The following is a 24,455-nucleotide window of genomic DNA, read 5'->3' on the forward strand; positions in this document are numbered from 1 at the left end:
ATATAGTAATCAACGTGACAACACCCCAGAAGTACTATAGAAATTATTGTGCGGAGCAAGGGTGACGATGTTTATTTAAATTCAAAAATTAATCTAAACACTGCTTCTCAGATTAGATTTTAAAAGACATGGGTGAATGAAGTCATAATTACTGCCTTGGACCCTAAATGCCCCTTCTGTGTATGGAAGGGCCTTCAATCCAGTGAAGGCTCCCTCCGCAGATGAGGGGAGAAGAGATTGTTGTTGATCCTCCTTCCCTACTAAAGCCCACCTCTACATTGTTTAAGAGCACCTCCCCAACACTCTGGGGCAATTTTTTGTGGACCCATAAGGCTGCCTCATTTCCTCCACCATCAAGAGCATCCTGTGAGTGGAGTCGCACTCAAGGAAACGTAAGATCCATTGCCTGAAGATGTGAGAAAACTAGTGTAACTTGGGCTAGATCTACACCTTGTGTCAAATCATTTCAATCACATCATGGTAACACTATACCCCTCTTGTGCATTTATACCTCGTAGGGCGCACAACGATATTTGGATAATGTGGAATAAAAAGCAGGAAATAACACTATGAAAGCAGTATATGGAATTTGTCATGCGCTCCAATAGTTAGCAGTGCACTTCTATACCGCTAGTAGTGTAGATCTAGCATAAAACAGCAGTGAAGTGGAGTGGAAAATTTTCTGGTGCTTTATTTTTCCACAGAAAATGTTCCATTTGTTAGTAACAATGAATGAATGCCAATTGCAAATACAATATAGACAAATGTGACAGTTTCAAAGTTGTAATTAACATTTTTCAGGTGATTATCCCAAGCAAATATTTGAGAGAATACATAAATGTCTTGAAATATTATACGTGTGTGTGTGTGTGTGAAAAGAGAGAACTCTGATGAACTACGTAAATGGTTGTCAGCATATCATAAACAATTCTTTGCATTGCTAAAATTTAGTAGTGTGTCAACAATTTTCAATACCTTTATATGTACTATTATGTTTAAATTTTACAAGTATTCTAATAAAATGTCTACATAATATAACAGTTAAGGCTGCAATCTTATACAAATTTACCTGGGAGTAAATTCCATTCACTAAATGAGTCTTACTTCTGAATATATTGGGATAGGATTGCACTGTAAATCAACATTAAGCATACTTTAATTTTCCCCATCAAACATTTTGGGTCAAATACAAGGGATGTATTAAGACAAAAATAATAATAACATTGAGTACTTCATTGTTTACTAAATACAAGTAAAATGAACATGCTAAATTTGATCACTAGATCATCCAAAAAAAAAAAAATCCCAATACAAACTATGTTTTTTTCTGATTACTCTATTCAAATTTTCAATTCAAAAATTTCCAGAAAACCCATCACTATAAAATGGTCATGTTATGTGTTACATGTGAAGAAACCTTAAGCGGAACAAAAAGCTAGGACTGGTACAGATTCTGCTCAAGTTGCCAGTTTTTAATGGTAGTGACACTTTTTCTGCTCTGAGACCAGTTTTGTAACTTATGTCTATATGAAATAATTATGTTTTAGGTTGGAGTGTTATTGCTATGTTCACCCACAGAATGACTATGGAATAATAAAATTTCGTTTCAGTGACTAGGGGCAGGTCTCTGGATTCTGTGCTTTTCCAATCACAAGCAGGGAGTCATGTGTTGTCCAGATTTATGTGTGATTCGCCCCAATTCTGCAACCTTACACCTGTGAAAACAATGTGTGTGGTGATACCCATGACTTCCTATGTCCAGTGCCGTGCAAGGCCTGTCCCCGAATTCCTACCATGTGTAGCCCATTAATGGGACTAAAGAGGTAAATAATTTTCCTTAATATAAATATACTTTAACACAAAATATACCATGTTCAATGTTTTAACTTCTGTACCGCTATGAGAGAGATGATAGAGATATATTGTTTTAACTATTTTAATTGTTTTACTGCTTTTAAATTATATATTGTTTTAATTTGGTTCATGGTTTAATTTGTTTTTAGCTGTGTATATTTACTGTTTTATACTGTATGCTTTTATCTGTACGCCGCCCTGAGATCTTATTGATATAGGGCGGGATATAAATGTTTTATATAAATAAATTAATAAATAAATATAGATATTATAATTATAATAATATATTTATTTGTTACCCGCCTCTCCCTCTGGATCGAGGCGGGGTACAACACAAATAAAAACACCATAAAATACATACAACTAATTCAAACGTTTAAAACCAGTGCATCATTAAAAGCAGCACACCATTAAAAAAAGGCATCTTAAAATTCAACTGGGTAGGCCTGCCAGAAGAGATCAGCTTTTATGGCTTTCTTAAGTTCTGGAAGACTGTAGAGTTGATGAATCTCTCCCGGCAAGCCATTCCACAAACTGGGAGCGGCAGAAGAAAAGGTCTTCTGGGTAATAGTTCTCAGCCTTGTTTTTGTTGGCTGGAGTAAATTCTTCCCAGAGGACCTGAGTGTGCGGGGCGGATTGTACGGGAGAAGGTGATCCTGCAGGTAGCACGGACCCAAACCATGTAGAGCTTTAAAGGTGATAACCAACACTTTATACTTTGCCTGGAAACTAATTGGCAGCCAGTGAAGAGATTTTAAAACTGGTGTAATGTGGTCACCCCTAGGTGTACCGAACCTGGCTGCCATATTTTGAACTAGTTGGAGTTTCTGGACTAGGCACACAGGTAGCCCTACGTAGAGCGCATTGCAGAAGTCGAGAAGAAGATATATAGATATTGGTGTGTGTGTGTGTGTTTGTATGTGCATGTCCTTGTGTATGTACAACTGATGTACATGTCTTACTATATATTTATATGGGCGCTCTGCCAGTGCCAATCGTGTTAATCTGCCAGGAACAACTATTATTGCAACAGGAAGCTAGCGCCCCAAACTGCGACCCCGGAAACTAGTTCAAACTAGCACTTCTGGATTGGTCAGCGCAGCTCTGTTCTGTGAGTGCCACTGAACTGTCCCGTTCCAGAAGCGGTAGTTTACGCTAGTTTCTGATTGCGTTATCAAGCGCTAGCTTTCCGTTGTGTTAGCAGCCATTCCCAGTATTACAAGGGCAGCATTGGATACTGCTCTATTTAAATAACAGATAGTAGATTGAGGTTTTTTTGCAAAAAAAAAAATGTGTAAATGCAATGAGAAATACCATATTGCTTTGATTCTAAGACACCATCGATTGTAAGACGCACACTAATTTCAGTACCACGAACAGAAAAAAAGCTTTGATTCTAAGAAATAATAAACGCACCCACGATTCTAAGATGCACCCTGTTTTTAGAGATGTTTATATTGGGGGGGAGTGTGTCTTAGAACTGAAGAAATATGGTAGATTGTAGAAATGCTGATTGATTTGGTTTTAGTTTTATAAATATTTATTTATTTATTGTATTACATTTATATACCGCCCCATAGCCGAAGCTCTCTGGGCGGTTTACAGAAGTTAAAAACATATATTCCCAAGGCTTGTGACTATGATACATCATTGATATGAATGGGAGCTTCAACATTTGAACAAATCTAAAAGACCAAGCACACCATATGAATTGCATTTCTATTAATTAGTCTGTTCAAGCTTTCAAGTTTCCTATAACTTTGCAGAGGGCAGGTGTTTTCAAAATTACCCTGATCCCCATAGATGAGAAGATGAGAAGGATAAAATGGAGAGGAGGAGGAGCATGTAAGCAACCTTAGGTTCCTTGCAAGACAAAAAGAAAAGGTGGGGATATAATTGTTGTTGTTGCTGCTGCTGCTAGCTACAAGTAAAGTACTTAGATTGCTCAGAAAATGAGTATTACTCTAGACATCAAGGAATAGATGCTGTAGTTTCTGTATCTAAGGCCTTAGCTAGACCTAAGGTTTATCCCGGGGTCGTCCCTGCCTGCTCCCGGGATATCCTATGTGTCATTTATGTGAACAGGGATGATCCCAGGACGATCCTGGGATAAACCGTAGATCTAGCTAAGGCCTAAGTTTCCCTAAATATCATTACTATATCAGATATCGTTTTTGTCTCCTCCACTAAGACTTTACTCTGGCTAAAGTCTTAGTGGAGTGCCTTCTACAAACTCCAGTTGGTGGCCCAGCTACGCCCCTATCTAGACAGCTACGCCCCTATCTACAACATGCTGTGGTAACCTCCAAGTTAGATTACTGCAATGCACTCTACGTAGGGCTGCCTTTGAAGACGGTTCGGAAGCTGCAGCTCGTGCAAAATGCAGCGGCCAGATTGATTTCGGGAACCAGAAGGTTTGACCATATAACACCTGCTCTAGTCCACTTGCACTGGCTGCCTGTATGTTTCCAAGCCCAATTCAAGGTGCTGGCTTTGACCTATAAAGCCTTACACGGCTTGGGACCACAATACCTGACGGAACGCCTCTCCCGACGTGAATATACCCGGTCACTACGTTCAACATCTAAGGTCCTCCTCTGGGTGCCTACTCCAAGAGAGGCTCGGAGTGTGGCAACGAGGGATAGGGCCTTTTTGGTGGTGGCCCCCAGACTGTGGAATGATCTCCCTGACGAGGCTCGCCTGGCACCAACGCTGCTATCTTTCCGGCGCCCGGTTAAGACTTTCCTCTTTGCCCAGGCATATTGTGGCACATCCTAATCACCCACATGTTTAGTTTTTAATCGGTTTTTAATGCTTTATGTGTGTATGTTCTGTGTTTTAGAGTTTTAAACTTTGTATACTTGTTTTTATCTCAATTTTTAGAATTTCTGTAAACCGCCCAGAGAGCCCTGGCTATGGGAGCGGTATATAAGTGTAATAAATAAATAAATAAATAAATAAATGGATTTTTTAAGCTACTGCTGGACTGGAACTGCAATTACAAAAACAGTGAAGTTGTCAGGCTTATAATCATGGAACTTAGCAGAATTAAGGATAATTGCACATATTACTATTTGTTATTGTGTCTCTTCAGTATTTAGGTCTTCATGTTTCAGCAATATTGGTGCAACCTTCACATTTGTGTTGTAGTTTATAACATTTCCTACTTTAAAACTAGGATAGCTCTAGCACACATTCTGATACCTCTCATCTGGGAGTGGGGGAAGACAAAAACTAATCAGGTAAAAAAAAACCCAGTTTATGTTCCAATGTTCAAAGCAAACAAAGAGTCTGGCACAGATAAACTAATTTCCACCTGTTTCTGCTTACTGCATATACAGTAACTCAATTTAGATTGATCGGATAATATTTGCAGACTTACTACACTGGCACAAGACTACTATATCCATTCAGATTATTTCAAAAGCACCAAGATGAAATGCTGTTTGTGCTCCTTTTAATTTAGTTTTAGCTCTTTGTTTATCTCCCTACTTCAAAGCACTTTCAGCATCTGACAACTATGTAAAATTAAAACAGAAAAAGGTGCCAGACTCAATCTGCTTTACTTTGCAGGGCAAGATATGGATGTGATGCCTTATGAAGTATCCTCTAAAAATAAGCACAACTGTGGGCCATACACAACTGGGGAATGCATGTTGTTGTTGTTATTGTTGTTGTTTTAAAAAGCTCAACATTTCTAGTAGCGCTTGTTTTATTTAATAGGAATCCTCCATTCTTCCAGATGCACAGTCTGCATGCAAGGCTTTTATGATTCCTACAGAATAGTTTTGCAAATAAGAAAAAGGGCTGGTAAGGTAGTCGTCATGTCACACTGGTTACATTTCACCACCACCACTTCCATGAGCCCCGAGAGACAGGCGGGACAGGCAATGCAATAAGTTTAACATATTGGCTCAGTTGGTATCCCTGTTTATTACCAGTGCTCCTCTTTCCTGGTTCACTTCTTTTTTTTGACAAATCTTTCTTTTTCTGTCTCCTTTTCTGATACTGCTTCAGATCCCTTTCCCCTCACTGTTGGGGTCCCCAAGGGTCTGCCCTTGGACCTCTTCTTTTCTCTCTCTCTCCCCTCCCTCTAGGCCCTCTTATTTCTGAATCTGGCTTCCAGTATCATATCTATGGTTTACCAGTCCTTTGATCGGCTTGGGGGGGTGGGGGAGAGTGAGCATTTGTGGGAAATTGCCTGTGGGTGATTTCCTCCTGGATGTCTGCTCACCACCTCAAGCTGAACATGGATAAAACTGAGATCTTGATATTCCACCCTCTTTTCCCTCCCTACTTTCCCTCTGATTTCAAGGCACCCAGTTGGCCCCAGTTTCTGTCACCAGGGTCCTGGTAGTCCTGGTGGATGAATGCCTTTTGCGGTGTTCCTTTATTGAGAACACAGTAAGGGTCTGTAATTTCTATTTGTTGGACATCCACTGGATTCACAGGTTCCAGTCTCAGGTGACTGCATATCTCTTGGTTCATGCCTTGGTAGTCTCATGCCTGGATTACTGTAAAAGTCTCATAGTGAGTCTTTCTCTTTCCTCTCTCTGTTCTTTGATCCAGGTCCAGAACGGTGCTATTAGGACTGTGCCGGACCTCCCTCGGTCTGCCCATACCTCCTTCCATCGCATTGTAGGGCCTTGCATTGGCTTCCATTCAAGGCAAGGGCCCAACTTAACATCTTGGTCTTGGCCTTTAAGGCCCTACATTTGCACTACCCTGTTATGTCCTGGGGGGCAGGTCCATGGGTCTGGCCCTCCTGACCTGTTCTACCTCACAGATCGTGGTGTCCTGGTATCAGGCATTCCAAGACCTTGCCTATAGCTGTGGAATTCATTCCCCCTGCCACTGCAGTTAACTGAGAGCTTGGAGGTGTTCAAGAAAGGTTTGAAACCCTTTCTTTTTCAACAGAGGGGGTTGGCTGGTTGCTCCTGAGGTAGAGCATGCAGATGGTCCTTGTGTTGGCCTTTATATATTTTGTATGGGTTTTTCATTTTATTGTTATTATTGTTATTGTTATTCAGTTTATTTATTTATTTATTTATTTATTACATTTTTATACCGCCCAATAGCCGAAGCTCTCTGGGCGGTTCACAAAAATTAAAACCATCATAAAACAACCAACAAGTTAAAAATACAAATACAAAATACAATATAAAAAGCACAACCAGGATAAAACCTCGCAGCAAAATTGATATAAGGTTAAAATACAGAGTTAAAACAGTATAATTTAAATTTAAGTTAAAATTAAGTGTTAAAATACTGAGTGAATAAAAAGGTCTTCAGCTGGCGACGAAAGGAGTACAGTGTAGGCGCCAGGCGGACCTCTCTGGGGAGCTCATTCCACAACCGGGGTGCCACAACGGAGAAAGCCCTCCTCCTAGTTAAGGTTTTCTATTAGGATTATTGTATTTATTGTATTTTTGTAAACTGCTGACCTATTTAATTTTAGGTGCAGCTCTTTTAGGTGCAGTGCTATTAATACTACTACAACTAATAATAATAATAATAATAATAATAATAATAATAATAATAATAATAATAATAAACAACACAAATACAACCACCAATTGGTAGAGGTCAATGGGATTCTTCCTAGCACCCTGACTGGGGACAGGGTAGAGAGAAAGAGTGCCTGACCAATCACTGAATTTGTCAGTTTCCATATTTGCATGTGAGGGAGATGAGAAACTGGCAAATGTCGGTATTTTTATGCAGGCCTCTAACGTTTACTACAACAGACATCTGACTTATTTGATATGAATTACAAAATTAAAACCCATTGTTCAAGCACAATATGGGACAAATTGTGATTTATGTTCACCAGGGCACCCAATGGACTTGACCAAGCCAGTGACTCTCATTTACTTGGGACTATACACATTGATTCAGGGCCAGGCTTTGGAGCTGTAATGACATGAATTCTTCTTTAAAATTCAGAGTTGATTACAAAGCACTACCCTTCATGCACTATAGTATACACACTTTTTCTTTAACGAAGACTAATCCCAACTACAGGGAAATTACGAGGTACAGCAGCCAAAATAAGGGCCTAAAAATTAGTTATTCACAATGCGCCTCTCTGAATCAAGAGTCCGTGCTCTTGTTCTTTCTGTTTTCTGCTAAGCGGACAGCCAAAAGGACAAATAGAGCAGGAAAAAACATACAATGAAACAAGTGCTGCACAGATTACAGAATTAAAAACAGTTCGGGGAAAGGACATAAACTATTACAATCCACTTTGATCTCTCCCTGCTTTGACTTTACCCCCAAATCCCCAAGCCAATGAATTCAGCATGTTGAAGTCATAAAACATATTCCATTTAAATCTTGCCTTTTCAGTTGAGACGACAATTTTAGGTGTGTTCATATTCACTACATCTCTGTCATATAACATAACAGAAAATGCACATTACTGTTGGTCAAACAAGAGACTGGGAAGTACAAAAGAATGTTAACTTGGTAGTCCTTTATTTAAGTTGTATATTATGCTGTGTGTGTATTGAGGCGGATGGGGTGGGGACTGTTCTTAAAAAGAACAGAGCAAGACAGCTTTGGCTTCTGCAGTGTATCACAGCAACAGCTCCAAAACTAACTCACTCCAGATGTCCCTGTGATCATCTAATCAGACATCAAAAGCTGTACCCTGACAAGCTCTCACACTGATTATAAGTATTCTATATATATGTTCCCACAGCATAAATACATACAGTAGCAACTTCAGGTCTTTTTTGTATCTTTTTTTTTTAACTGACTCCCCCAAATCAGGGTTTTAGTTAAACATACATGAGCAGTTAAGGAAATAAATGATTTGCCTCCTAAATTACTGAAAATTCTTCAATGCATTCCAAAAAAGTTAAGTTCTTCTGTACAGTGAAGTTTTAGTAAATTGTAAAGTAATAGTAAAGACAAAGAAAGATTGATTCTTAATAAATATTTGCCTCAGAGCTTTTGAACCAAATTTAGGGAGTAACACATCTACTTAGACTATATACCCATTGGACCAGATCTGGTTCCAGTAACTATGGTTCGAAGATTGAAAGCAAACCAGGAGCTTGTAAACTCCCAGCTCAAATGGTCTCTTCACTTTTCAGTACTAACCGTTAGCCCTATGCAAGGGTTTACCTGCTTTTGTGTAGTGCTAATGTAGGAAGGGAATGCCGGTAAATCCTGCTCAGCCACTCAATGCAAGGAAAACAGTGTGGGTTTGCACGATGCATGCAAACCCGGAATCTGACCTGGTTCACCCAACAGGCTAAGCCACGATGGGAAGTTAACATGGTTGGTTACAGTGTGGCTTAGCGTGACCTCCAAACCCAGAGTGTTTCCCCACCCCCATTGTGGGTTGTTTTTCACAAATAAGCCACCCTAAGAATCCATGGCTTGTAGTAGCATTGTTTAGGGTGACTTGTTCTGAGGGTGGCTTGTTCCAATTTTATCGGAAACAGCTACAGATCTGCCTGGCAGGAGCGGCAAAAAGCCCTGTCACTCCTCATAATCATGCTAGTGCCACCACTGCTGCTCTCCCTCATCCTCTTTCAGTGCCCTCTGCCTCGGGATGGATTTTTAACTGTTTTTCATAGAAATCTGAAGAGTGTTGCATACATGTTTGCAATTTTTTAAAAAATGGTCCTGCACAAGTGAATGTCTGCTGCTAGGAATCGGGCATGCTTTTCCTCTCAATTTTACTACCCTGCTGTGAAATTTGTGCCTTTTTACCAATCCACCTCACTTATCTACCTTCAAATGTGCATATCTTAACCCTTGGGATTTGTGTATGTTTAGTGATCCTGCTCACTGCTCTGCAACCCTTATGTACCTCTGAAAGCTAGAAACAGAGACTAGCGGAGGGAAGCAACAAGCACAAAGAGGGGAGGAGAGACACGAAAGCAGCTGGTGGCTGCAGGAGTGAAGGAGCTTTCATTACTTCAGGTTTCATTACTTCAGTAGAACCTGTAGCAACCTTTTAAAAAAGGCTAGCAAGGGCAACACTGAAGTGCACTTGTGCAAGACCCTGGGGAAAAAACATTGTGAACACATTCCCACGTTCATAATGGCTCAGAAAATTAGATCCTTTTTGTAATCTGATGTGGGGCAGGGGGTTTCACTCAGGAATCACTGAAGTGGAGGATGAAATTGACAAGGATGTTGATAAGAGAATGCTATGCTGGGCTATGCTGGGCTCAAGAGCGGACAGACAGTCTTGGGGTCCTGCATACTTGCGCAAGACCCTTAAATAATTGTTTTAATAAACAATTTTGTGAACACATTCCAGTATTCATAAGGACTCAGAAACCTAAATCTCTTTGACACTCTGATGCAGGAGGGTGGAGAGTTTCCCTCATGAGCAGGCAACTCTAGCAGACTAACTGCAGAAAAGTTACTGACAGAGGAAACAAGTATTTCTACTCCAAAGGCTCCTGGGATACATGCCAGCAGCAGGCTGGAGGACTGACAAAGAAACAAGCCATGGTATCCACCAAACAGGTGCTCATCTGTCAGGAGTAAGGGACAAGCCACCTGCCCTCCATGGCTTAGTGTGATGTGTGAACTCACCCACCGAGTGAGCTGAAAGCTTACATCAGCAGTGGGTAAATGACAACTTGCAGAATGCTAGGATGTAAAAGCAGTGAAAGTCCTGGTGGAATACAAAAGCCACAAGGCCAAATAGGATGAGTTAAGAGTGGCTGCCAAGCCCAAGAACTCTAGTAACTGGAACTATTTGCATTGATATTCCATTACTGTTTGTTACAGGATAAATAAAACTTTGAAGTGATGGCTTGTTTTAGTCAAAACCTCAATCAGTGGTAGTAGACCCCACCCATCCCAAAAGCAAGAGTATGGTTCTTGACAAAGGGATACTTAAGGCCTCTCACAGATAGGTTCACAGGTAATGGGTTCAGGATCAGAATAGCCCCTGACAAATTACAACAGAGTAATTTTGCAATAATGATAGTTAAGTGCACACTCGGTAATTGTAAATCACTCAATACATTGAAGCTACTAGTACTTCTAGAGCAACGTAAAATGTGAAAATTCATTTGTTTGTCACCTTTCTTTTTATCATCCTCTCTAAACAAAATGAATTTCCTCATGAGAATTGCACTGACATAAAAACCTGTATAACTGCAATCAGTGCATGCATGCTTTTATATAACAGAGTAAGTGAGCTACGAATCAGTGGAAACTAGATGCATTTGGACAGAGGCATAATTTGGCTAACCAGGAAAAGCAGACCTAAACTTGCTCCCGCAATACAAATGAAAAATGTCAGAGTAAAAATAAAATAAACAAATAAATAAATAAACCCAGTGTGGGAGAGTTTACCATGATAAAACACCCTGTTGAGTGTAGGGGTTGGGTTCCACACATAATTCAGTGAAACCTGCCAGCTCTATGCAACCATTCTGCAGCCTATATGTGGGTAATCAGTTCTGAGTCCAAAGGATGGAATAGGTCCTGAAGGAAGCATAGGAAGTGGCTAACAAAAGGTCTCAAGTTGAACTCTACATTTCTGGATTTAACTGGAAGCTCTTGAAGACCCATTGACAAGGTTTTCCATCTAAATCTGTTTTTAACCAAAATCGTGCTGGTTAATAACAGTATAGACTCCCTTAATCTCCCCATCATCACTGCAAATACCAACATTATCAAAGCCATTTCTCCCAACTGTTTCTTGATAATTTGTTACTTAATAGTGTGCGAAGCTATTGCCCCATTTTTGTAATTTGGAACTGTGCCTACAGAATTTTTAATGTTTTGGAAACAAGCCAGGAAACGAAGTCCATTGGTTCCCCTTCCTCTGAACTCAGGTAATTATAGCCACCCCTACTCTGTTTCCTTCCCTCTCCTAAATCTATCCATTTAGCCACTACAGCCCACCATTTTCACCAGCACTCAAGCTTCTTGGTTGTATAGCCTTCCCTGCTTTGCCTTTTCGTCATGCTGTTTTCCAATCACAGAGGGTAGCCAGCACGGTTCTCACCCTGCCAGCTACAAAGGCGAGGGGGAGGAAAGTGTGGTTTCCTGGCTGCAAGGTCAGAGCTTTGTTTCTGACCTTATAGCCAAGAAATCCAACAATCCTAGGTCCCCCAGGTACTGTCTATAGGGCATAGGATTGCTCTCTAATGAAATTAATTTATTCCAAATTCTTAACATTGGAAGTTGCTTTTTCTTTTTTAAACTAGCAAGCAAACTGCTGCCTTCAAAACTGTATGTAACTCTACTCATCTGAACCACAATTCTGTTGTGCAAGTCCCAATAAAAATATACTATTAATTACACATTACAATTTAAATATTATACATATGAATATTTATAGCCTTCTGAGAAACTTCACTTGAGCTTTAGAATTAGTACATAACTACCTACATTGTTATCATAACGTACTAACATTTAACATACCTTCAATAGCATTTCCAATGAAACTTTTTAGAACTATATGTCAATGAATCCATGGGCATGTTCAAGTTTATTGAAGCAATTCTTAATTCATATCTCAGAACAACACCTGACCTGAAATTTATTACTTTCACGAAAACAATTTGGCTGAATTTAGAAGGCTAGATTGAAAATACTTCTTGCCTGAGCACATGTTATAATATCCTTTTCGTAACATACATTGTAAATTGTTCATTTCCCCTTAGCCTACTTAATGCGTTTACACAGCCTGCATTATGCATTTAGATCATGTGCTATTTAGTGTTCCAATTAATTATTCGTAATTGTGTATGTAAGAGATAAACAACTATGCAATAGAGTAATAATGTTACTCTCTACTGTCAAATCTGCTAAAGTAAAAGGTATCTGTATCCATATTTCCCACCCCACCTGCCTAGTATGGTTCACTGATCTATAACTGGACAGCATGAAACTCTTCTTTAAAATGATTAGCAACTGTTGTAAACACTCCCAGACAACTGTTCACTAAACCATTTACAAAGTATGATACCTTTATTCCATTTCAAGCATTTCTGGTCACTTGCTCAAAATATACAAAAAAGAAGAGCTTAATGGACAGCTGTGATAGAAATATGAAATGCCTGTTCTGTATATAATTCTGAAGCCAGCTGGGCTGGACAGCTTGTAAAAGGTGAAAGGCTCAGTCTCCCACCTAAGTTGGTGTCCTGTCTTTCTCCCCTGAAATGGGAAAATCCTCAGCTTGTAATTTACCTTCCCCTTTGAACCAAATCTAAGCTTTTCCTGTACCACCTTTAAGCCATCTTCCTGGTAGTGCAGCCTAACAGTGCAACATTAATGACTTCCATTTCTAGCCAAACTTAATGTCTAAGATGAATGTTAATGATTTCATTGTGAACTATTACTGTTTTACTCTGTACAGCACCATGTACATTGATGGTGCTATGTAAATAATAATAATAATAATAATAATAATAATAATAATAATAATAATAATTATTTGATTCCTGTCTATATTTGTTTGTAGAAATAGAGCTGTAACAACATTAGGTAATACTTCCATTTCACTGGAAAAGCAGGCCTACTCTTCTTCAGAATCCATAGTTTTGTAAAGATAAGGCACAGTCAAATTAAATTAAATTAAATTAAATTAAATTAAATATGCTACAGAATTTTCCACAAATATCCACCCCAACATTTAATAACTTTGTGCAGAAAAATTCTCACTAACAGTGGTAGTGGGAGAACCTTGACTATCTGGGCCAGCAAAACCCATAGAAGTTGTAAATAGCAGAATGAATTAGTCAGAAACCCTATGCTCTCCTTGCAATCATCTGTCATGTCTCTGCTACTACCAAAGATCAAATGTGACAATAAGGACTGATTGACACCTTGAGAAGGTTACATATAAACAAAACAAAATCATTTGCTGCAAATTTAATGGAATAAGTAAGCATCTCATTTTATAATGTTATTATTATGGTTATACCCCGCTCTCTAAGGAGCTCAGGGTGGCTTAAATATGTTTCTGTGGTTGTTTCCTACTGAGACAAACTACCAGGGCAGACATGCTCAGCTTCAGCAGCAGAACTGCATTGTAGGTCATCAGACCCATGGGTCTAGCTATAAGCATGAAACAAAGAGGAGCACTCCCCAGTTATGTGGCAATTGTGCTTGTTGTGGGTGGAGGAGGTGAAGTCTTCCTGAACAGTGGGAGCTATGTCATGTGGAGATACAGTGGGAGGGGGAAACACCTGAAAATCAGAAGGATCTTGCACCAAGATTCCTCTGCGTGATTTCAGGTGATTTCCCACATCCCACTTCAGCTCAGTACAACATAAGCCCCACTAATGAGGAAGGGCCCCTTCGCTCCTGGGCAAGGTTTCTGGAAGGTAGAGGGGGCTGGAGGCGGAAGAAGAACAAGAGCAAGATTGATTGTCTGAGCAGCCCTTCACTCATGCAACTACTGCATGCAATCCATAATTTCTAAGCAGCCTATTATTGCTGGGGACAGCAATATCAGAGTTCAGAATCATAAGATACTTACAGACACAGAAGTCTTCAGAACATGGTCAGTGGCATGTGAAGCACCTGCAGGGAAGTCATTGGGTGGGCCAACTGCCGGATCACTGCTCCTTCTTACCAAAAGCGGGGTCCCTAAAAACAAAAACAATGAAGGATAGAAATATGGCACTAGGGAATTTGCTTAAATAAATTTTCCATGCACATGTTCTAACAAGTCCAGAATAGCATTAAAAAAAAAGATTGACTAGATAGCATCCTAAGAGCTAAACTCTCTTAGCAGAACAAGAAGTAAGACACTTTTGGAAAATAATAAGCCTTTACCTCATTTTTCCAGTATACAAGAATACCGAAAAGGCAAACTAATCTGTCTGGAATTCTAAAACATCACAGAGTGATGCAGCTTAACTCATGTCAATGAGTTTCAGAAAATCAGCAATTTTTAGGGATCCCCAAACAATTCCTGAATTACTATCAGCAGATAAACAGGTTTGTGCTTGCAGTTGGCCTGGCTACTGATTTATGCCTCCAACAGGTCATCAAATTCATTCATACTTTTATCATTGCCAATGTACTCTACATGTTATTCATATTTATTTATTTATTTATTTATTACATTTATATACTGCCCATAGCCGAAGCTCTCTGGGCGGTTTACAACAGTCATGTAGAGTAACTGTTGTTTTTTAAATGGATAGCATTGTTTTTATATTGTTTATGTTTTTGATGGTTTTAAATTTTGTATACTTTTTAATGTTCACTGTTTTTAACTTTTGTAAACCGTCCAGAGAGCTTCAGCTATGGGGAGGTATATAAATGTAATAAATCAAATCAAATTTTCAAGACCAGTCAAAAACTTCAGATAACCCAGAAAAGCAGCCACCATGCTGTGTCAGCTGAAGTCTTGCAACATTTTAAAACAAGTCTTTCTTCTATCAAATGTGGTAAATGTGAGTTATTTTTTTAAAATGAAATGCAAGAGATGTTTTCCTTCAACTGTTTTCAGACTAATTTATCCTTGGAGCAGGGCCAAGAATGAAGACTAATTGGCCCAAAAGGATTTCCTATTGTTTGCAAACAACTTGAAACAAGATGACATTACAGAGGTGTTCAAATTTTATCTAAATGCCTACAAAATTCATAGTTCAATATATAACTAAAATATATACTTGCATTTGGGAAAGACAGAAAGAATGGCAAAATTCATTCAGATGGAATCTCTGATCAAAATGTGGGATCATTCCTTAATCCAGTCTAAGTTGAAGTTTATTTCACACTCTTATCAATAGTGAATGTCCTCCGTTACGCTCAATTATGGCAAAAGAAATTCGTCCTAACTTTATCCTTTGTCATTTGCAAGCCAGTAACAGGTTAACCAAGTACATATTCCCTTTAATGGTATAATCTGAAAACTTATCTGAGCGGTTTTTTGTGAACCGCCCAGAGAGCTCCGGCTATTGGGCGGTATAGAAATGTAATAAATAAATAAATAAATAAATTATCCTGGCTCAACTGTGGTGACTAAAGTAGACTTCACCACCCTTTTATTCAGCCCCCCTACACAGGTAATCAGGAGACCTTGCTCAATGGGGTGAACTGTGATGCGGGAGAGAAGGAAGATACTCAAAAATCAGGAAGATGGACCTTCCACGAGTATTTTATTTATTTATTTATTTATTTATTTACAAAATTTATATACTGCTCCCCATTCAAGAATTTTGGAGTGGTGGACAAATAGAATAAAAGAATAAAAATAGAATAAAAACACATTAAAAGGACATTTTTAAAAGAAACAAAATGCAAATAAAACCACGGCTAATCATTAAGGACTTCCTGGAACAATGATGTTTTCAGGAGACATTGGAAGGAATACAAAGTTGGCGCTAATGCCTGAACCACCGTGGCCAAGCTATCCCTATCCAGGAGAGGCTGTAGCTGGTGAACCAGGCGAAGCTGGTAAAAGGAACTCTGAGTCGCCATAGCCACTTGAGCCTCCAGTGACAGAGATGGATCAAAGAGTACCCCCAAACTATGAACCTGATCTTCCAGAGGGAGTGCAACTCCATCCAGAACAGGCAATAAGCCTATCCCCCAGACTCGGGAACCACTCACCCACAGGACTCTTGTCTTGCCAGGATTCAGTTTCAGTTTACTGGCCCTAATCCAGCCCATTGCTCAGTCTAGGCACCGGTCCAGGACCTGCACAGCCTCACCTGATTCAGCAGAGCTCTTTCTTCCCTCACGGAAGGCAGATCCTGGATCCAACCCAGGATATTCCATTGGTTGGCTGTATTACCAGAAAAACTGAGGATTTTTGGCGTAAAACTATTATGATTTATTATTTTCTCCTGAATTGAACAGGAATCAGTTTACAGATACACCTCCTGCCCCTTTGAGATCCTTCCACACTAGTTATTCCATTTAAAAAAGTCAGCCAGAGACCCAAACATGCAACACAGAATTTGTACTTCAGCTTTCTTTTTCAAGGGAGGAATTGCTCCTGATGGCAGCTGTACTCATAACATGCCTGGTAGCACAACCTGACAAACTTCTTTTACATTGGAGAATAAAGCCTGTTTTCAATTCATTTTGATTTTTTTTTCTTGGCTTGGGCTTTAATTATTCACAAGCCTTTACATCAACTTGCATTATGCAGCAAATATGCGATCCACTGTGTATGATCAAGCATAAGGGCAACTAGACCAGCTGGAACTACTAGACTTATTCTTGGGAAGGGTTTACCTTCCTGTCTTAGGATCAAGTAGCAATAAGTTTAAAATCTCTCAAATCAAACAAAATGCTCTGAAAACTTATCCACCAATTTAAGCGGCATTATTCTGAAAATAGAAATGTGCCTTGCAAGATATTGAGCCAAACCTAACTGTTAATGTATTTTAATGTGTATTTTAATGGGATTTTAAGAACATAAGGATCATGTTGGATCAGACAAAGTGTCCATCTAGTCCAGCATTTTGTTCACACAGTGGCCAACCAGCTGTCGATGGAAAACCCACAAGCATGACCTGAGTGCAACAGCACCCTCCTACCCATGTTCTACAGCAACTGGTGTATATAGGCATACTGCCTCTGATACTGGAGATAGCACATAGCCATCAGAACCAATATCCTTCTCCTGCAGGAATGTGTCTCACCTTTTAAAGCCATCCAAATTTGTAGTCATAGGTTCATCTTGCAGTGGTGAATTCCATAGTTTAACTACGCACTGTGTGAAGACGTATTTCCTTTTATTTGTCCTGAATCTCCCACCAATAAGCTTCATAGGATGACCCCAGGTTCTAGTATTTTGAGAGAGGGAGAAAAATGTCTCCCTAACCACCTTCTCCACACCATGTATAATTTTGTACACCTCTATCATGGCCTCCTTTTTTCCAAGCTAAACAATCCCAGGTGTTGTAACCTTCCCTCATAAGGGAGATGCTCCAGCCCCTTGATCATTTTAGTCACCCTTTTCTGCACTTTTAAACTATATTGTTCTCAATGGTGTTCACTATTTGAACTTTTCACATAATGGTTTTCAAAAATAAAAGTTCTCCATTTGACATATCTCCCAAGGAAACAAATAAACAAACCTAGTGACATTGACAATTCTTTTCCAACCTCTTCCAAAGCAAACATGTCATCACTGGTGTTAATACCAGACATCTAGTTCATATCTGTCCCACCACCTAGCACTTTTCTCTAGTTTCTGCCATTTCTAGCCTTTGCCTCCCCACTAAAGTGCTCAGTATTGTAGACTTCTTTCATCTCTCTAAATACCTTTGACAGAAATATACTACTCAAATCTGTCTAGTCAGAAAATCACATTTCTGCTCATGGCAGCTACCTGGTTCCCCCACCCCAATTTCCTAAGTTCTGTCTTAGAAGGTGATAATTCTAAACTATTGATTTGATTGTATACTACACTGCTTTTTCTCTTTTGCTTTCAAGCATCCTTATCACATCCTTGTTAGCAATATTAACACATAGTGATGTTTACTAGTCATGCCAACGAAGTTCAACTGATGCCAACAAAGAGATTACTGTTGCATTTAGCTTCCTACAGCAAATTATTGCATTGTTTTGTGTAACTGTGGTTCTAAATAAAAGTTTGTTCAATTTAAACTTTTAGAAGTTTTATTCGAACTATGCCCCATAGGACCACATAGGTATAAGTTATAGCTGCAAAAATGTCCATTAAAAATCCAATCATTTCCTGCTTGTGGGTTACCTATGGGTAGCTGGATGGCCACTGTGTGAACAGAATGCAGAACTAGATGGACGCACTGGTAAGATCATGAAGAAGGCTTTCCTGGCCAGTCTTATAGTATGGGTGGTTCACTGTTTTTAACTTTTGTAAACCACCCAGAGAGCTTCGGCTATGGGGTGGTATGTTGTAATAATAATAATAATAATAATAATAATAATAATAATAATAATAATAATAATAATATATTTCTTACCCGCCTCTCCGATTGGATTGAGGCGGGGAACAACAGCAAGCACAAAACACATAAAATACTGATTAAAAACATAGCATACACTGTTAAAAACATCCTAAAAGCATCCTAAAAGTATCCTAAAATTCTACTGGATGATGATGATGATGATGATGATGATGATGATGATGATGATGATAATAATAATAACAATACTGGGGGAAGCGTTCTTTTAGGAACTTGGGTCCTAAATTGTTTAGGGCTTTATACACAAGTAACAACACTTTGAATTGGGCCCAGTAGTTCACCGACAGCCAGTGCAGTACTTTGAGAATCAGAGTCACATGGTCCCACATAGCTGCCCTGTTTAACAGGACAGCTGCATTTTACCCTATCTGCATCTTTCCTCTCCAAGGGTAGTCTTAAATAGAGTACATTACAGTAAACAAGTTGTGAGGTTATTAGAGCATAGATAACTGAAGCCAGGCTAACCTATTCCAGGAGTGGCCGTAGCTGGCAGAGTAGTCTGAGCTAGACATAACTCACTCCTGACCATCTGTGCCTCTACTGACAGTTTTGAGTCCATGAGGACATAAACTATGGATCAGTTCCTTGAGTTAGCAGTCATGAGTTCAACACCATCCAGTACAAGCGATGTCTCTAAATCCTAGACTCAAGGACGATCTACCCAGAGCACCTCTATCTTGTCATGAATCTATCGGCTAGATTGGACACATTATTTTTCCTGTCATTGATTTTATCAAGCCGTGATTGTGCAAACAATATTATATTGTTACAAGCCGTGATTGTGCAAACAGGCCCATTGTGTCTGTCTTCACTACAGAAGATGGTAAGATACCTGTGCCTCGGCTGATTTTTTCAGGAAAAGTATCAGAAGAACTGAGTCAAATAAAGATGAAAAGAGATAAAGTTCCAGTTGGGCTTTATTAAAATTAAAAATGAACAAGTCACCAGGTCCATATAGCAGCCTCCCAAGAGTTCTTTAAGAAAAGAACTGAAATGTGAAATTGCTGATTTTTTTAACAATAACGTGCAAGTCTAATTGGCCTCTATTATAGAGGATTGGAAAGCAGCTAGTGTAACAATGGTTTTTAAAATGGGATCCAGAGGCGATCCAGGTAATTACAGGCCGGTTAATTATTGGGAAGTATTATTAAAAGATAGAATTATTAAACCTATAACAGCCTTCCCCAACATGGTGCCCTACAAAGGTTTTGGACTTCAACTTTTAAGAATCCCAGCCAGCATAGCCAATGGTTAGGAATGCTGGGAATTGTAGTTCAAAATATTCAGAGGGCTCTAGTTTGGGGAAGGCTGATAACAGAACATAAAGATTTGCTTAAGAAAAATCAGCATGGATTGTGCAAAGGGAAGTCCTGCCTCACCAATCTTTTGCCGTTTCTTTGAGAATGTCAAAAAGCATGTTGATAGGGATGGTCTGATTGAGAGCTTCGGCTATTGGGTGGTATAAAATGTAATAAATAAATAAATACTTGGACTTCCAAAAAAAACTTTTCAAAAAGTCCTTCATCAAAGGCAGTCATGAGATAAGAAGACGAGTTCTTTTATGACCTGGTAGCTGGTTACAGAAGCAACTAATGTTGGCCTAGCAAATAGCATTTTCCTATTCACATTTTTTAAACTGAGTAAGGAAATGAACAAGTGAATTAGCACCGGTTTCGATGCTGATCCTTAGGGGAATCCCACTTTTTACTTACTCCATTGTGAGAATTGCCTATTTACTCCTATTGTCTATTTCCTGTTGTTTAAAGCAGGAGTCCCCAATCCCAGCGTTAGGAACTGGGCATGCAGGTGAGCTGCTTTCATCCACCCACCCCAGTGTACCTGGGCACAGGGCGCCATCTCACCTGCCCAGCTGAAGTGAAGCCAGGATGCTGGGGTGGGGCAGCTGCTTCAGAACGGCGCGCCCGGCCGGAAATCACTCTGGGAGAGCGACTTCCGGGCGTGCCATTCCAAAGCCGCCCACCTGCCCCAGCGTCCTGGACGCTGGAGTGGGTGGGGGCGTGGAAAAACCTACCCACCCCCGTTCTGTGGAAAAATGGTCTTCCACGAAACCGATCCCTGGTGCCAAAAAAGTTGGGAACCGCTGGTTGCTTCTGTTACCAAAGTTTATGGAACTATATAAAAAAAGAAAAGACTATTAGAAACCCAGTAGTTTGTATATACAGCTGGACTCATGACTGCTAACTTAAAGAGTTTTTTCCTGCACACTCAGGAAAATACTTTTGTTTGTTTGGTCCTTTGAAGATGCACTACAAAGCCTATCTTGGATTCTAAAAATCAAACTGCTTGGTTTCTGCCTTCTGTATCACAGTGTTAATAAATATTCTGCTATTGTTTACATCCCTGCAACTCCTTTCTGCCCTCCATAACAACAGTTTAAATCCATAATGCAAATGAAAATGTCCTGTCCTATTTCTGCATGACTGGAATACAATCTGACTTGCTAAATTATGGGTGAGCTGACCCTGCTTAGGAAATTTTTGAAAAACAAAGTGTTGGAAGGCGGTTTTAATTAGAAAAGATATGAGACAAGGTATAGAGGAAAGAAAGCATGTTCAGAATATAAAATCTACATGTTGATCATTGCTGTGTTTCTTCCATGGTAACTTTTAAACACTATGTCTAGAGATTTTGCATCCATGTATTCAAGGTGTTCTTATGTATATTGGGAGCTTTTATCTTAGGACAATTCTGCACTTGACATGGCAAACATGTTTATGAGTTCATCAGTGTTATCGTAATGGATCCCATGCCATGGTTATATTCATGTGAATACGCATCTGGGGATACTGTCCAACTGGGTTTCCCAATTGTGTGCACGCTATTGTCTTGTGTGTCGCAGAGTGGTAAGCGGCAGTTACTGCAGCTGAACTCTCCCCACGGCCTGAGTTCAATCCCAGTGGAAGCTGGTTCTCAGGCAGCTGGCTCAGGTCGACTCAGCCTTCCATCCTTCCGAGGTTGGTAAAATGAGTACCCAGCTAGCTGGGGGAAAGGTAGCCACGACTGGGGAAGGCAATAGCAAACCACCCCGCTACAAAGTCTGCCAAGAAAACGTCAGCGAAAGCAGCCGGCTCGGGTCGACTCAGCCTTCCATCCTCCCGAGGTCGGTAAAATGAGTGCCCAGTTAGCTGGGGGAAAGGTAATAACAGCCAGGGAAGGCAATGGCAAACCACCCCACTATAAGGCCTGCCAAGAAAATGTCAGCGAAAGCTGGTGTCCCTCCAAGAGTCAGTAATGACTCAGTGCTTGCACGAGAGGTTCCGTTCCTTCTTCTTGCTGCCCTGATCCCCCTTTAGGAGGATGGGCGGTATCTAAATAAAACTATTACTATTAATAATATTGACTATTCATAAGTCCCATCGGTGGGACAGCGTTGAGAACATGCTTAATTTCTGCAGGCCTGGCCTCCTAAAATGGCATCCTTTGGCAGTAGCAGGATCCATGGCAAATGCTTGCCCTGTGCTTTGCGAAGTGTTTGGGACCAATAGCTGCCATTTTATTTTCCCACAATGCCTTGGAGTGACACTACATCCGGAGCACTGTGCAAAATTTAAATAGTGGCACCTGAACCCAGCTGTCAGGTGCTGCTGTGAGGTAAAGCTGGAGGAGGTCCACAAGAGAGCACTTTACTCAGTACCTTCTCAGTAGAAGGTACTGAGTAACTGGAGAACGCTTCCACTGAGAGAACTGGGACTGAAAACTGCTTAATATTGGCTAGATCGGTACAACTGTTTTTAAAAGACTTTTTTTTTAAAACATACCACCCTTTTTATTTTTTTAGGGTGTTTCACAAAAATTAAAACAATAAGTAAGTTCAGAACAACAGCAGATAAAAAGTGTAACTGAAAGTCAGAGTCTTTAAACTACTTTAGACAGGTTTTGCCTGAAACCTAAAAGGCAGCAAAGTGGGCACCAGGTGTACCTCCCTGAGGTGGTTATTCCACAGCTGAAGTACTACTGCCAAGAAAAGCCATTCCATTGTTGAAACAAACCTCACCTCTGTTTGGGTTGGGTTTTTGAGAGGAGCATCACCTGATCACCTTAGTATGCAGGCAGGTTATTTAGCAGTATGTCCCTCAAGTTCTTTTCTCATTTTCCTAATGGTCAACTTATATTTGTTTTGGCAGAGTTAGTGCTCCTTTCTCTTCTCATTTGGGCAAGACTTCCATTTTCTCAGAGAAGCCTTCTTGCCTTTTTATAACTTTCTTGATTCTGCTCATTAATCAAGTTGACATCCTCTTGGACTTGATGGCGCATTGATCTGTGATATACATTCTAGCTGGGCGTCTACTATTGTAGTTTTAAATAGGCTTCCAAGCGTCTTGGAGATTGGCCCCTTTCAATTTCCTTCTATTATTATTATTATTATTATTATTATTATTATTATTATTATTAACATTTATTTATAAAGCACCATCAATTTTCATGGCGCTGTACAGAACAAAACAAGACAACCTGCCATATGGCTTACAATCTAAAATCACGGTAACAGACAGGGGAGGGAGGGGAAAAACTAACCGGGGTAGGGGGCATTAAAATTAAAATATAGACTACTATGACCACGCTGTGATTGAAAAGCTTTCGAGAAAAGTAACATTTTCAAGCGAGATTTAAAAACTGAAATTGACGTGGTGGTCCGCAAATACACTAGAAGAGAATTCCAGGCATAGGGGGCAGTGAGTGAGAACGGGCGAAGACGAACGAGAGAAGTGGAAACTCTAGGGCAGGTAAGAGACATGGTGTTATTGGATTCTAAATAATCCCCTCATTTTTGAGCAGTTTCCCTTTTGAAATCAAATATGACTGTATCAAACTTTTTTTGACAATGCTCAACTTCCATATATGTTGAATTTGATATTATTGTGGTTATTATTATTATTATTTATTATTATTTATTTATATAGCACCATCAGTGTACATGGTGCTATACAGAGTAAAACAATAAAATAGCAAAACCCTGCCGCATAGGCTTACATTCTAATAAAATCACAATAAAACAATAAGAAGGGGAAGAGAATGCACCAAACAGGCACAGGGTAGAGTAAAACTAACAGTATAAAAGTCAGATCAAAATCAAGTTTTAAAAGCTTTAGAAAAAAGAAAAGTTTTTAGCTGAGCTTTAAAAACTGCGATTGAACTTGTAGTTCGCAAATGTTCTGGAAGAGCGTTCCAGGCGTAAGGGGCAGCGGAAGAAAATGGACGAAGCCAAGCAAGGGAAGTAGAGACCCTTGGGCAGGTGAGAAACATGGCATTAGAGGAGCGAAGAGCACGAGCGGGGTAATAGTGTGAGATGAGAGAGGAAAGATAGGAAGGAGCTAGACTGTGAAAAGCTTTGTAGGTCAACAGGAGAAGTTTATATTGGATTCTGAGGTGAATTGGAAGCCAATGAAGAGATTTCAGAAGTGGAGTAACATGGTCAGAGCGGCGAGCCAAGAAGATGATGTTAGCAGCAGAATGGTGAACAGAAACCAATGAACTGATGTACAGTTGCTGTACAGACTGTGAGATTAACATGCATTCTTCACTCACCTTCAAAACAGGAATTTAAAAAGAAAATAGTAAAGAGGTGTCTTAAATCAAGCACAGTTTTAGAAATCGTACAGCATAGCTCCTCCTTTAATGTCATGTCAGCTTGCCTCCCTGGCATCTGCACATATAGCATGGACATCTGCA

General features: G+C 39.8%; 1 protein-coding gene across 1 annotated transcript in view; it reads right to left on the reverse strand.

The window, feature by feature from the left end:
- PARD3B (par-3 family cell polarity regulator beta) overlaps window positions 1-24,455 on the reverse strand; it is a 542,042-nt gene that overhangs the window by 403,850 nt on the left and 113,737 nt on the right. Inside the window, exon 4 of the mRNA XM_063116135.1 lies at window positions 14,327-14,436. Coding sequence (XP_062972205.1) covers window positions 14,327-14,436 — 110 coding nt within the window. The remainder of the gene's footprint in view (window positions 1-14,326; window positions 14,437-24,455) is intronic.

This window comes from Elgaria multicarinata, chromosome 2 (assembly GCF_023053635.1).
Source record: "Elgaria multicarinata webbii isolate HBS135686 ecotype San Diego chromosome 2, rElgMul1.1.pri, whole genome shotgun sequence".
Lineage (NCBI taxonomy): Eukaryota > Metazoa > Chordata > Lepidosauria > Squamata > Anguidae > Elgaria > Elgaria multicarinata.